This window comes from Dendrobates tinctorius, unplaced genomic scaffold, assembly GCF_039654945.1.
Source record: "Dendrobates tinctorius isolate UK_male_01 unplaced genomic scaffold, ASM3965494v1 ptg000189l, whole genome shotgun sequence".
Taxonomy (NCBI): Eukaryota; Metazoa; Chordata; class Amphibia; order Anura; family Dendrobatidae; genus Dendrobates; species Dendrobates tinctorius.
Window position 1 is genome coordinate 573,991 of NW_027361856.1, and position 15,226 is coordinate 589,216.

The window sequence follows — 15,226 nt, forward strand, 5'->3', positions numbered from 1 at the left end:
TTTGGGAAAAAAAAGCTACAAATAGTAGTTATTTTACGGGTATTCTATGTAATTACTAGAATAGACATGTCAGGAGAGCCAAGAGCCCTCGTTAAGATTCCATAAACGGTTTCCAAGTCTAGGAAACTGGTCAATCTCATTGGCAGAAGCGATATTTTGGTTATCTATTGTTTGCTTGGTTTTTCGTTTAACCCCTTAGCGAGGGAGCCAATTTTGACCTTAATGACTAGGCCAAATTTTTGAAATCTGACCAGTGTTCACTTTATGTGGTAATAACTCTGGAACGTTTCACTGGATCCCAGTGATACTGATACTGTTTTATCATCACATATTGTACTTGCGTTTAATTGTCAAAATATTGTAAATCTGGCGAGAATTTATAAAAATTAGCAGTTTGAAAACTTTTAATTCTTATGCCTTTAAATCAGAGAGCTATGTCAAACAAAATGGTTAATAAATAACATTTCACACATGTCTACTTTACACCTGCATCATTTTTTAAACACTTTTTAATTAGGAAGTTAGAACGGTTAAAAGTTGACCAGCAATATCTCATTTTTCGAACAAAATTTACAAAGCCATTTTTTTTTAGGGACCACATCACATTTAAAGTGACTTTGGGGAACCTATATGACAGAAAATACCCCAAAGTGACACCATTCTAAAAATGGCACCCCTCAAAGTACTTAAAACTACTTTCAAGAAGTTTATTAACCCTTCTGATGCTTCACACGACCTAAAGCAACTTGTGAAAGGAAAAAAATGAACATTTAACTTTTTTCACAAAAATATTATTTGTTCGTTTGACAAGGATAACAGGAGAGAATGGACCTACAAAATTGTTGTGCAATTTCTCCTGCGTACACCGATAGCCCACATGTGGGGGAATACTACTATTTGGGCACACTGCAAGGCACAGAAGGGAAGGAGCACCGTTTGACTTTTGGAACGCAAAAATGTCTGGAATCGAGACAGGACGCCATGTCGCATTTGGAGAACCCCTTATGTGCCTAAAAAGTAGAATCCCCCACAAGTGACCCCATTTTTGGAAACTAGACACCTTAAGGAATGTATCTAGATGTGTAGCAGCACCTTGAACCCCCAGAAGCTCCACAGAAGTTTATAACGTAGAGATGCGAGAATTAAAAAAAAAAAAAAATTACTATATCACATTTTACCCACAAAAATGTACGTTTAGCCCCAATTGTTTTATTTTAACAAGGGCAACAGGAGAAATTGAATTCTAAAATTTGTTGTGCAGTTTCTCCCGATACTCCATGTAGAGGAAAAATAGTGTTTGAGTACATGGTAGGGCTCGGAAAGGAAGGAGTGACATTCTGGAACGCAGACTTTGATGGAATGGTCTGTTGGCGTCAAGTCACATTTGGAGAGATCCTGGTGTCACAATGGATAATAAGAGAAAATGGATCCCATAATTTGTTGTGCAATTTGTCCCGAATGCGACTATACCCCATATGTGGTCATAAACTTCTGCTTGGGCACATGGCAGCGCTAGGAAATGAAAAAGCACTATTTGCCTGGGATAGATTGTGAATCCCATGTCGCATTGAAGAGCCCCTGACAAGAGAAAACAGCAGAAACCCCCCACACGTGATCCCATTTTGGAAGCTAGACCAGTCAAGGAATTCATCTAGGGGTGTATGTAGTGCGTATTGTGAACCTATAGGTGCCTTACAGAATTTTATAACATTTTATATGTGGAAATTGGCATTTTAGTGGTAAAATGTAATTTTTTTATTTGCTGCAAATTTGACAGGTAAACAAGGGTTAATAGGCAAAACTAGACCCCACAATTTATTGCGCAATTTCTCCTGAAGGCGGTGCTGCTCCATATGATGTCAGAACTTACAGTTAGGCAACATGCCAGGGCTGAGAAGGAAGGAGCGCTGCTTGGCTACTGGAGCACAGATTTTGCTAGAATAGTTAACGGGCGACATTTGCGGAGCCCCGAAGATCCCAGAACAGCAGAAAAAAAAACCGAAAAGTGACCCCATTGTAGAAACTGCACCTCTCAATTAATTAATCTACGGCTGCAGCGACTATTTTGTAACATCCAAGCAAGGCGTGTTTTCTGGAGAAATGCAAATCTGCCAGTCTAGTCTAGTTGTCCCCATACAGTGTAGAGCCCCCATATACTGTAGCGCTCCCATACACTGTGCCCAGCTTGTGCTTCTGGCGATACACACCCGTAAATTAAGTGCTCTCTCCGTTACAATAATGCCAAACATGTAGCTGCTTACTGTGGTTTAGGCACAGTGGGGCTCAGAAGGAAGGCGGCATTTAGATTTGGGAGGGCATAATTTACTGGATTTTATTTAAAGGGATGGGACTCGCTTTTCCAGAGTCTTTGTTATAGTAGTTAAGTGGTGACCCCCTATAGTTCCAGTGACAAATGATGGACCTGAATGGAGGCAGTTTTTGTGGGGGATAAATTAGGGGGTTTTATTGGTAACATTTTGGGGTACATAATATTTTTGATTGCTTTCAGAATAAGACTGGATCTTGTGTTCTACGCTGAGCAGCAACGTTGGGGTTTCTGTGTAAATCCTACAAAATTGCAATTTAAACAAAACCTCAGACGGAATAACCCACTATAATGAGGCAGATGGAGACACTTTGTATTCAGTTTGGCACCTGTCCGGTGGTATCGATCTTTTTAGGCGCGCGAAGATCTGTAGTTGTCCACACTTGTGCGCTAAAAGAAAATCTAAAATGATGGGACACAGCAGGAACAGAGACCAGTCCAAAGTTACTCCATCTGCCTCATAAGTGAGTGGTTCTGTCCTGGGTTTTTCTGAATTGTGGTTTTGGGGAATTTACATGGAAACCTCAAAGTAAGCGCTCAGTGGAGAGCGCAGGACAAATGTGAGCTGAGCCTTATCCCGATTTTTGTGAGGTAGAATGAACAAATAGACAGCAGTACACAAATAGTTCTTATTATTTTTGATTCACCGTTTGGTATAAGTGATAAGGCGGATTTTTCGGGTCCATGCGATTACAGCGATACCAGATTTACCGTATATACGAGTATAAGCCGAGGCCCTTAATTTTGCCACAAAAAATGGGAAAACTTTTTGACTCAAGTATAAGCCTAGGGTGGGAAATGCAGAAGCTACTACTAAATTTAAAAAATAATAGATGCCAATAAAAGTAAAATTAATTGAGACATCAGTAGGTTAAATGTTTTTGAATATCTACATTGAATCAGGAGCCCCATATAATGCTCCATACAGTTCATGATGGGCCCCATAAGATGCTCTATACAAAATACGTCCCATATAATGCTCCATAAAGTTCATGATGGACCCCAAAAGATGCTCCATATTAGAATATGCCCCATATAATGCTGCATAAAAGGTTAATGATGGTCCCATAAGATGTCCCATATAATGCTCCATAAAAGTTGATGGCTCCATAAGATGCTCCATAGAATAATATGCTGCTTTATAAAGATTGATGGCCCCATAAGATGCTCCTTAGAATTATATGCCCCATATGCTGCTGCGATTAAAAAAATAAATAAATAAAAAATGACACTCACCTCTCGTCGCTGGGGGCCAGGTGCCAGTGTCCTGAGCAGGTGGGGACGCCGGTGCGCTATGGGGGCCAGGTGCCGGTGTCACTGCTGGCTCAGGCCCCCACTTGTGATATTCACCTGTTCCACCGCCGCACACCGCTGTGCCTTCCGGGTCTCCGCAGTGACTTCAGGTAGAGGGCGTGCACTAAACACGTCATCGTGCCCTCTGACCTGAACGTCACAGCCAGGGGACGTGGAAGATACAGCCCAGTGGTGGAATGGGGACAGGTGAATATTGCATAGCTCCCCCGTCCTCCCCCCCCCCCCCCCTGGTGCGGTCTCTGCTTCTCCGATGGTCTCCGGCACCGGCAGCTTGTTCCTGTGTTCAGCGGTCACGTGTACCGCTCATTTAAGTAATGAATATGCACTCCACGCCTATGGGAGTGGAGTCACGTGCATATTCATTACTTTAATGAGCGGTACCACGTGACCGCTGAATACAGGAAGAGCTGCTGGCACTGGAGACCATCTGAGAAGCAGGGAAGTGCAGAGACCGTGCTAGGAGGGGATGAGTATGATTTGACAGCCGCCAGCTCCTGCTGCTCCCCCTCCCCCGCCGACCCCCTGGGACAATGACTCGAGTATAAGCCGAGAGGGGGCACGTTCAGCCTAAAAAAATGGGCTGAAAATCTCGGCTTATACTCGAGTATGTTCGGTATATTGTTTTTTTTAGGTTTTGCTTCTATCACACAGTAAAAATGCTTGTTTATGAAAAGGAGGTTTTCTTGTCACCATATTCTGAGAGCTATAACTTTTTTATTTTTTGACGAAAAGAACTGTATGAGGGTTATTTCTGGTGGGACGAGTTGCAGATTTTTTTGGTACCGTATGGGGTACATAATATTTTTTGATCGCTTTTTATTCAGAGTTTTCAGACAGAATTAACAAAATCAGCAATTCAGTTATTTTTTTGCGTCATCCACTGAGTGGTAAAATTGATAAGACTGTTTAGTTCATCTGGTCGGTACGATTACAGCGATCCCAGAGTTATTTTTTTTATGCTTTTCTCTTTACAGACTAAAAATAATATTTTACAAAAATGAATTTTAGCATCATCATATTCAGAGAGATGCACCTTTTTTTTTCCAGAATGAGCCGTATTAAGGCTTGTTTTTTGCGGTTTTCACTAACCGGAATAAATGATGTGTCAGTTTTATACAGCGGATCGCTCCAGACGCGGCAATACCAATTATGTGTACTCTTTTTTTGTCCTAAAAGCTGCTTTTTGAGTGTTGAAATGGATTTTAGTGACTTGTGTGCAATTTTTTTTGTACTTTTTTTATGTTTTCTTTTTTTTTTTTTTTTTACTTAGTCCTACTTTGGGACATGTATAATTTTTATTTTGATCACTTGTCTCATACACTGCAGTACTCGTGTGTACAGCAGTGTATGAGACTGACTGTGCTTCTTGCTGGAGCTTACAGGCCACAGTACCCTGGGGGCCATCATATGACCTCAGGGTACCATGGTAACCATCTGGACCCTTGATTCTCAAAGCAGGGGTCCAATGGTTATTAAGTGAGTCTTGTGACATCCTTGCAACAACTTAAGTACAGCTGTTGTGATTGACAGCCGTGTTTAAGAGGTTAATCAACCCCCGATCGGTCGCAAAACCAGCCAGGTTCGATACTGCAGTGTCAACGGTCATGTACCGCTGACACCTGCACGGTGGCGCTATTCCCTTATTCCCCATCTTAAAATGGCAATGAGGGAATTTGTACCCTTAGCAACTGCCATTTTAATGCGTATTGGCAGTCCTTAAGGGGTTAATAACGTCAGCATAGTTAGGACTTTACTCTTGCTTCTGGTTAGGAAGTACTTTTATAAAAATAAGTTTATCAACTGTTACACTGGAATGAACCACAAATTTTGGTTTTCACAAAGTATGCAGCTTGAGTGTTTTCAGATCTTTTAGGCTAATGTTCCCACAAAATCAATAGTTGGTGAGTTTTCGATGTTGCAGATTTTCTGCACCTATTATGTAAATTAGGTAACTTACATTTTTTTCATTGCATCTCTGAGTGTGTTAACTTGAATCCTTTTTTATTGCTGTGATTTTGATTTGTCCCTTTGTATGCCATGCTGGATATCACCTTCTCAGCCAAATCCTGACTGATGCCCACCCATTCTTGTCTAATCAGTGCTTGGCATTTATCATAATTTCTGAGCTTTTGTTTGTCCACCTGCTTTTTGAGGACTGATGACAGGCTCTCAATGGGATTAAGATCTGAAATTTCCTGGGCATGAATCCAAAATTTTGGATCACAGACCCACTTCGTTATCTCTTTTGCCTTGTGACATGGTCTCCATGATACTGGAAGATGCATTGTTCATTACCAAATTGCTCCTAGAAAAAGTTGCTCTTGGAGGATGTTTAGTGACCATTCTTTATTCAAAGTAGTGCTTTTAGGCAAAATTGTGAGCGAGTCCCACCCTTGGATGAAAAGCAACCCCACACATGAATGGTTTACTGTTGGCATGTCACAGGACTCATGGTGTCACCTTTAGTGATGAGCCAACATGTTTGGACAACGTGTTACCCGAACATGCTCGAGTGTTAGCCGAGTATCTTGGCCATGTTCGAATAATATGTCCGAGTCCTCACGGCCATTTGATGCGGGGATTACCTGATTGTTAGGCAATCCTCGCATGTTTTGTGGCTGTCTAACAGACGCAAAACATGCAGCCGTAGGGTCTTGAACATATTACGCGAGCATGCCCAAGATACTAGGATAACACGTTAACAGAGGTTCATTCATCACGAATCACCTTTTCGTGCAATAATTTCTCTAGATGTCCTGAACTGTTTAAAGGGGACTTGATCAGAGAAAATAACTTTACTCCAGTTCTCTGGGGTCCAATGTCTGTACTTCCTGCAGAATGTAAATCTGTATTTGTTGTTTCTCTTTAAAAGAAGTGGGGTTTTATTTTGCTGCCCTTCTAAACACAAGGCCAGCCTCCAAAAGCCTTTGCCTCACTGCGTGTGCAGAAGCGCCAACACTTGCTTGCTGTCATTACTAGGCAAACGTCAATGGTGTTTAACAGATTCTGTGTCCTCTTTAACAGACGATCAATGAACTTACTGATCTTTCTCGGGTCCACTGTACATTACTTTACAGCAATTGAAACACTCACTTTGAATGGGTTTGTGTGAATAAGTTAATTTTCATGGCAAGAAATGACTTTGTAATTCATCTGATTATCCTCCATAATAATCTAGATTTAATGCCAATTACCACTAAAAGGCAAACAGAGTTCTATATTAAGAGAAGCATAAAGTCTAGATCGGGAAGTAATTATGCCCTCATATGGAATACTGTGTCCAGTTCTGGGCACCACTTTTTATAAAAGACATTACAAAACGTCGGGGACGGTTTAGTGAGTACTGCATTGAGAAGGGGGTTGGACTCTAGGACCCTTGAGGTCCCTTCCAACTCTAATATTCTATGAACTTTAAGAATTAAAGCAGTTAATTTTGGGAAAACTAAAATTTCTGTGAGTCTCAAAACTTTTGGCCACGAAAGCACATGAAAAAAACAAAACTGTTAATACTTTCTCATATTCACCCCCTTCCAAAAAATGAATGAAACATTGAAATCACAACTCTGGTCTTATTCATAAGAATGTCAAAACTAGCGCTTCTGAAAAATGGATGCCTATCTTTGTACAGAAACATGACTAAACACTAGTAAAAGTCTTGTAAGTTTAGCTGTTGGTGCTCCAGCATTCACATACTAGAACATGAACTGTAAAGTTGTAAGGTGCTATTTCCCGACATAATTTGGACCCAGTAGGCATCATATGACATAACTGCCTGAATAGACAGGCTATAGCGTTATTAAAGGGACTGCCCAGATCAGTGGGGGTCTGCCAGCAAACCATGATTAGCTATTAGTTGGTCCCACAGCAGTTACAAGTTAACAATGTACAGAACTGGAACAACATTGCTCTGTACACAGAGTAGTGGGCATTTTCAGGTACTACAGGTCCGATTACTTTCAGTTCATTCACAGCTGACTTGCAGTGAGCAGTCACTTCATGGCCAATGTGCAAAGTTCCAGCTCCGTTTACTCTTAGCTTCTGGACTCTGTGATTAGTTGGGTTGTCCTAGCCAGCCCTCTAATAAATGTAAACATTTAAACGTAGATATTTTACTTTACATTTAATCTAGAAATAAGCGTCAATTTTGGTTTATCACATTATCTACCTGGGAATATTTAAGAAGATAAGTCCTTCAATATTTGGAAGCTCCACTTCTTGCTGGTCAACCTGAAGCTTTAGATCTTTATGTAAATTTCGATTGTGACTTAGCTTCTGCAAACCAGCTTTCACATACACGCCTTTGTTGTGGAACCTTGAAGATAAATGCCATATGTATGGTATAAGTGAGAGGCAGAACACGCCTAAAATAAAGCTGTGTGTGAAACACAGAAGAAAATTACCTGCTATTGAATTTTCCAGGCTCAATTTCACGGGCATGATGAAAATCTAAGCTTAATTCAGCATCAATCCCAATCCCACAATAGTTGTTCATTTGCACAATCTAGAACATAAAAGCATTGGTAAAAAAAAATAAATCATAATTTTCACTGCAAAGTGGTATCCAAAATTGTAATTCCGCAAGGAAAAAAAAACTGTCTTTATTGACTGAGCAGACGAATTAGGACTTAATTTCTTATGGCGCATTAACACTGTCCAGTTATAATGAACATTATTCCTAGGAAAGCTTAATTTCCAATAATTGTCCAGTGTAACCAGGTCACCATTCACTGAACGAACAAGCAAAACAAAATGCTAGTCCATCGGGTGAAATTATTTTTTAAGCTGGTTTAAAAATAATGGTTTCTGGCAGAATGTATGGACACAGAATGATCTATTACCTGTCGTTCTGTGCAAATGGAAAATATGGTCAGCCTGCCTTAGGGTACCGTTACACCTAGCGATGCACCAGCGATCCCGACAACGATATGGATCGCTGGTGCATCGCTAAATGGTCGCTAGTGAGCTGCCACACAGGCAGATCTCACCAGCGACATAGCAGGGGTCGGGGGTCGCTACTTACCTGTCAGACGCGGCGATCCTGACGTCCTCCCGCCCGTGTCCACGCGTCGCTCGTCGGCGCCACAGGAAGCGCCCGACTAGAAATGGTCCAGGATGTTCTCGCGCGATCAGCGGGGGAGCCGGTCGGAGGTATCAGACATAGCGATATCGCTAGCAATATCACTGCTACGTCACAAAATCGGTGACGTTACAGCGATATTGTTACCGATATCGCTATGTGTAACGGGGGCTTAAATATTGTACTATTGTACGACTGCTGATGGGCAAAGATGTAGCTGACCAGCAGTCATTGGGTAAGTGGAAACTTGCCCACAATTCTTAATATACATTGATAAACAATTCTAATATTAAATATCAGCCTAATGAAGCGACTATCTGATTAACTGCTAAAACCTGCAGTTATTCTCAATATTGCCTCCCTAATATCAATTAAGCATAGAAACAAATCAATTGTCTGATAAAAAGGAAGCTAGCAATAAAGCCGCTAATTCTACCAATAATGTTAGGAGAGGCCAGCTAAGATTAGTTTTGTCATGAGAGGATACCATTAGCATTATAGCCAGCATCAAGCATGAATAGAAAAGACAACCATCATACCTTTGGTGGTTCAGGTTCAGATATACCATTTTCCATTGAATCAACCACCTCCTGAGCATCTAGAAGTATGGTCCAACGATCCATGAGGACATTTTCAGCTTCATCTACAGATATGAGGATTGAAAATGGATCCTCACCAGTATAGCCAGCTCCCCATCGAAGAACTCTCCCTAGATCATTTCCTAGGGAAAAATATGCAACTTTATCAATTTCTACACAAATGCATCAAAATTTCAGGTCACTTATTAAAAAAAGCAGCTCTGTAGATAGCATTTTACCTGGAACACTTTATTTACATTTCCATTGTGGCCAACATTTATAATATAAATCACAATGCATAGCCAAATCCAAAAAATGATGGATACCTCTGGATGGACCCCACTGATTTATAACCTCAATCTACCAGAGCTTGGACACGGTGTAAAATGTAGAAATCAAGAAGGAATGACTTGGAAATCTCTTATAGCCATATCATATTCCCCACAGAACATACAACACAGATTAGAAGATGTAAGTCAGACATTTTTCCATTTCATTTGAAAAAAAAATTAACTCATTTAGACATTAATGGCAGAGACACATCTCCAAAACGTTTGGAGAGAACTAGGTCTATCATCTTCTACTTACAGCAGTCTGAAAATGTCTGGGAAATAGGGTGGCAAATTTGTTGAGTTTTAGGATAGGAATGTTGTCTCATTCTTGTCTGATGTAGGATTCTAGCTGCTCAACAGTCCTGGGTTTTTGCTGGATTTTTTTGTCTCATACTCTGTTAAATGTTATCTGATGATGAAAGGTCTGGACTGCAAGTGGCCATTTCATCACTCGAACTCTTCTTCTGTGAAGCCATGCTGTTGTGATAGATACTGTATATGGTTTAGCATACTATTCTTGAAATATACCACCCCTTCCCTGAAATAGATGTTGTCTGGATGGAGCATATGTTGCTATAAAACATTCATGTAATGCTCAGCATTGATTGAGCCTTTTAAGATGTGCAGGCTTTTGAACTATGTGTTGAGAACAAGATGGATGGTTCCTCTCCTCTTGATTCTGCAGGACATGGCATACATGGTTTCGAGAAATAATTTCACATTGTGATTAATCTGATCAGAGAATAATTTTCCATTTTGCCTCAGTCCATATTAAATTGACAGCAGAGTTTCTGGATTCTGTTGATATGGCTTCTTCTTTGCATGTTAGAATTTTAACTTGCATTTGTGGGTTACACAAAGTTTGCTCATGCCTGTTTTTAATGCAGTGCTTCCGAGGACTTGTCGTTTGCTAACATGTATTTCCCCAGAATCTCTGAATTTTTAGCTGTTGTGTACTGTTGATGGTGAGATACCCAAAGTCTTTGCAATTCTGCAGTGATAATTTTTTTCTGTTCCAGAATTTTCAGATGCAGTTCACAAATTAGTGAACCTCTGACCATCTTTGCTTCTGAGAGACTCTGCCTCTCTAACATGCTCTTTTTACAGTCATGTGAAAATTGACCTTCCAGCTCTTAGTAACACTTACGTTTCCAACTTTTTGTTAACCCAACCTTTTTGAGCTGGGGTACTGCCATCAATTTCTAAACGAGTTAGTTTTTTCAAATGATATTGAAACAGGTATGTCAACTTCTGAGGTGTTCTATGTTCTGCTGTGAAAAAAATGCCTATTACAGATTTCCAAATTACTGCATCCTTTTTTCTTTACATTGTACACAGCATCCCAACTTTTTTAAATTGAGGTTCTACAATGGAGCAATCAAGTCCCATCAATATATTCATCATTATTTTTCTGGTACATGCTGTGGATATTGCTATCAATAGGAAACTGACGGTAGTGATTTGTGTTTGTCACTTTCATTAATCTAAGTTTGAACAATGACAAATTTGAAATAGGTGAACAAAGCCTTGTAAATACAGTTTTACTTTTTTATCTTTTCCATGGTTTTTATTCCAAGAATGATAGTAGTATAACAAACTTCACTAAAGTTTGTTCATGATTGACTTAAACAATATTTTACAATGTAAAATATCTGCAATGATATTTTACATACCTTTCAGAAGTGTCACCCTATTTCAATAAGTGAAATTTGAAAACTCTATCCTTATTTATAGTACTGCAAATTTACAGTGTCTGAACACATACAGTTACACATTAATCATAGAGTTATAGAATGTTGGAGTTGTAAGGGATTTCAAGAGTCATAGAGTCCAACCCCCTGCTCAATGCAGGATTCACTAAACCATCTCAGACAGATGTAATAAGTTATTGCAATAAAGGCCAGTATACTGTACATTAAAATGCACATTGTGATAAAGGTCATTTTATCTAGAGAAAAAAAGTCCTGAAAAATGCTTCCATTTACCTGTTCCAAGAGGAAGGACAGCTATAGAAGGTTCTGTACAAACTAACTTGTGCCTAATTTCCTCAAGGGCACCAAGCACCCATCCAACTGTACCATCACCACCACAGACAAGTACTCGGAAATAGGGAACTTGAGAGAATGCATGAAATCTGTAAGGGTAAGCACAACTTTAGTCATTATCCAAACTGAAGATTAGGCTGCATAGTATTCTTTTTCAAAATATTCTTGAAGCATTTAATTATATAATCAAGATTCATTCACTCATTTATAGTTCAACAGTGCAATACCTTGGATCATGTTACTTCTGTTTGAAATTCTGGTAATTGGTCATTATAATGCTCCTCTTTTCTTTTAAGTGTATTGCTAGGAGGCCTCACAATACCTAAGTGATGGCGACCCTCCACAACCACAATTTTCACACTATTGGAATCAAAACTACAATGACTTCAAAGCTTTAACTAACAGACTGCTAACATTATGCTCAAAGGTTGCATCACAGAAAGAGATAGCATATCCCAAGACTTGTTCAGGGAGGGTCTGACTCCATTGACCCCCCACTGATCATGGGCTTGAAGGGACCATACTGCTGGTTTATCATGATGTCCCTTTCAGTTATTATCCGACCCTCCCTAGCTACAAACTATGCAAAGTCTGCAGCATGGCTCCAGTTACATAAAGCTGAAAGATATCCAAGAAGTATCATTTCTCCTTGAGGAGAATGACATGCTAAGCATGTCGAGATGAGGAGACTTAAAGCCGCAATGCTCCTCTGGGAAATACGCTAATTATGCAAATTGTCTCTTCAGAGAGGAAGAGGACTAGAACTCTAGTGCCACCTATTGGAAGTAGCAATCCTAAAAGTCAATGTCGATCCTTTAACGAGCCTTGTCACATGACTTATGATAAAAGCCAAGCCAGAATCTCAATTTGCAGACACTGTGTTTCGGGATACTGCCCCTCGTCAGTGCAAAGTGTGAGATCTGAAGAGACAATTTGCATAATTAGCATGAAGCTGAAAGCAAATCCTAGTAATATTACATCTATACCTGTGTAAATAACCCTTTAAAGGTCTTCTTCACACATTACACTTTTACTGTGAAAAAAAACAATTTTACTGCATCTGCAAAGTGAATGAGATTTCTGAAACTCAAGCACATGCTGCTTATTTTTTTCCTTGCAAATCAGAATCTTCAAAGCTTGTCAACTCTCAGTGTTTTTGCAGTTTTTTTCACCATGGAAATAAATTGGATAAAAAAAAAAGGAAAAAAAAAAATCATCAAAATCGTGTATTTTCCTGTTAAAATCCGCTGTAAATGCTAAATGTGTGCACATAACCAAAGGGGTTGTTCACCACTGGGGAATGGTTTTTTTTTTTTTTAGAACTTAACCCCTTAGCGACCGCTGAGTAAAACTCCGCCGCAAAGGGGTAGCTGAAGCCCCAAAAAATATGATCACAGTTGGATTTTCCAGTGTCCGATCACATGATTGCCGTTATTCAGTGAATAACGGCGATCACCATAAAAAGTGTGCCTGCTGCTGCAATGGTTTCTCTCTCCTCTGACATGATACAAGTCAGAAGAGAAAGAAATGATGCCCCTCCCAACCTCCACCATCCCCGGCCACTCCTCATCAGTCCCCTGCCCGGCGTCACCTTCCTGGAAAAAAATGGTGGGCGCAGATCTGCTGGCCAGTACCTGGCAACTATAGGACATTTTTCCTCTTGGTTCCCTTTGATCACTGTAATAGGGTCTATCACAGTGATCAAATTAAAACACCCTTAGTTAGATAAAAATGATAAAATATATAAATATTTTTTCCATTCTTTGCAGTTGGGCTTAGAGTTAGGTTTAGGGTTATGCAAACTGGAGTAGCGAGTACTTGTGCTCAACAATAATGATGACATTCAATATGACGGACTGTGGGTTCAAAATGCTTACTATACCCCTGGATAAAATCTTTGTGGGGTGTGGTTTCCAACATGGAGTCACTTGTGGGGGGGTTTCAACTGTTTAGGCACATTAGGGGCTCTCCAAATGCAACATTGCTAATTATTCCAGCAAATTTTACATTCAAGACGTCAAATGGCACCCCTTCCCTTCTGAGCCCTGCCGTGCGCCCAAACAATAGATTTCCCCCACAAATAAGGTATGGCGTATTCAGGAGAAATTGCAGAACAAATTTGGGGTTCCATTTTTTTCCTTGTGAAAATAAAAAAGTTTGGGTCTGAAGTAATTTTTTGTGAAAAAAATGAAATATTCATTTTTTTCTTCCACATTGCTTTAGCTCTCGTGAAGCACCTGAAGGATTAATAAACTTCTTGAATGTGGTTTTGAGCACCTTCAGGGGTGCAGTTTTTAGAATGGTGCCACTTTTGGGTATTTTTTGTCACACATACTCTTCAAATTAATATCAAATGTGAGGTGGTCCCTAAAAAAAAATGGTTTTGTAAATTTTGTTGGAAAAATGTGAAATCGCTGGTCAACTTAACTCCTCTAACTTCCAACTAAATTACGGTAGGTTTCCAGAATTGTGCTGATGTAAAGTAAACATGTGAGAAATGTTATTTTTAAACTATTTTGTGTGATGTATCTCTCCGATTTAAGGGCAGTAGAATTAAAAGTTTGAAAATTTAGACATTTTAAAATTTTCCGCCAAATTTCCATTTTTTTTCACAATTAAACACAAGTCACATCGAATACATTTTACTACTATCATGAAGCACAATATGTCATGAAAAAAAACCTCAAAGTGACACTGTTCAGAAATGCAAAATGTAGCCTTGTCATTAAGGTCAAAATTGGCTCGGTCACTAAGGGGTTAAGTAATTTTTGCAATTTGGTTTCACCCAGCAATAGACAGTGCAAAAGGGGGCAAACTATGCAGTGTTCCCAAAGGTGAACTACCTCTTTAATGTTTTACCTTTTTTCATAAAAATTCTGATTTGTACGCAAAATAAAATACACTTGTTCTAGAATCATAGAATGGTAGAGTTGGAAGGGACCTCCTGGGCCATCTGGTCCAACCCCCTGCTCAAAGCAGGAATCACAAAATCATCCCAGACAGATGTCTGTCCAGCCTCTGTTTGAAGACTTCTATTGAAGGAGAACTCACCACTTCTCGTGGCAGCCTGTTCCACTCATTGATCACTCTGTCAAAAAGTTTTTTCTAATATCTAATCTGTCTCCTCCCATTCAGTTTCATCCCGTTGCTTCTAGTCTTTCCTTGTGCAAATGAGAATAAAGTTGATCCTTCTACAATGTGACAGCCTTTTAGATATTTGTAGACAGCTAAATGAGATAATGTTTTCTGTGCTAAAACGACTACATGCAATTATGAAAAATCCGTACACTGAGTGGCAGCATAACTGCCTAATATATCTGTATGTAGACAAGAAATACCATTCCGCATACCAGGTACCCATCGCTGTTTCTGAAAATGATTCTTAGAATTCTTTGAGATTTAGCAAATAAATGTGTGCATCAGTTTCAGTTTGCTTTTCTGAAGAAAGAACCTAGGTGCTATCAAAATGATAAGTATCTGGTATTCATAAATTGCCCTAACACCAGGGAATAATCCAGGAAAATCAAGTTATGCAATCTTTAACACCGCAACTC

General features: G+C 39.7%; 1 protein-coding gene across 1 annotated transcript in view; it reads right to left on the reverse strand.

Annotated features, from left to right (window-relative positions):
* LOC141055619 (diacylglycerol kinase theta-like) overlaps nt 1-15,226 on the reverse strand; it is a 202,420-nt gene that overhangs the window by 10,415 nt on the left and 176,779 nt on the right. Inside the window, exons 17-20 of the mRNA XM_073552263.1 lie at nt 11,613-11,761; nt 9,257-9,438; nt 8,041-8,141; nt 7,806-7,952 (exon numbers count right to left, since the gene is read on the reverse strand). Of these exons, the coding sequence (XP_073408364.1) occupies nt 7,806-7,952; nt 8,041-8,141; nt 9,257-9,438; nt 11,613-11,761 (579 nt within the window). The remainder of the gene's footprint in view (nt 1-7,805; nt 7,953-8,040; nt 8,142-9,256; nt 9,439-11,612; nt 11,762-15,226) is intronic.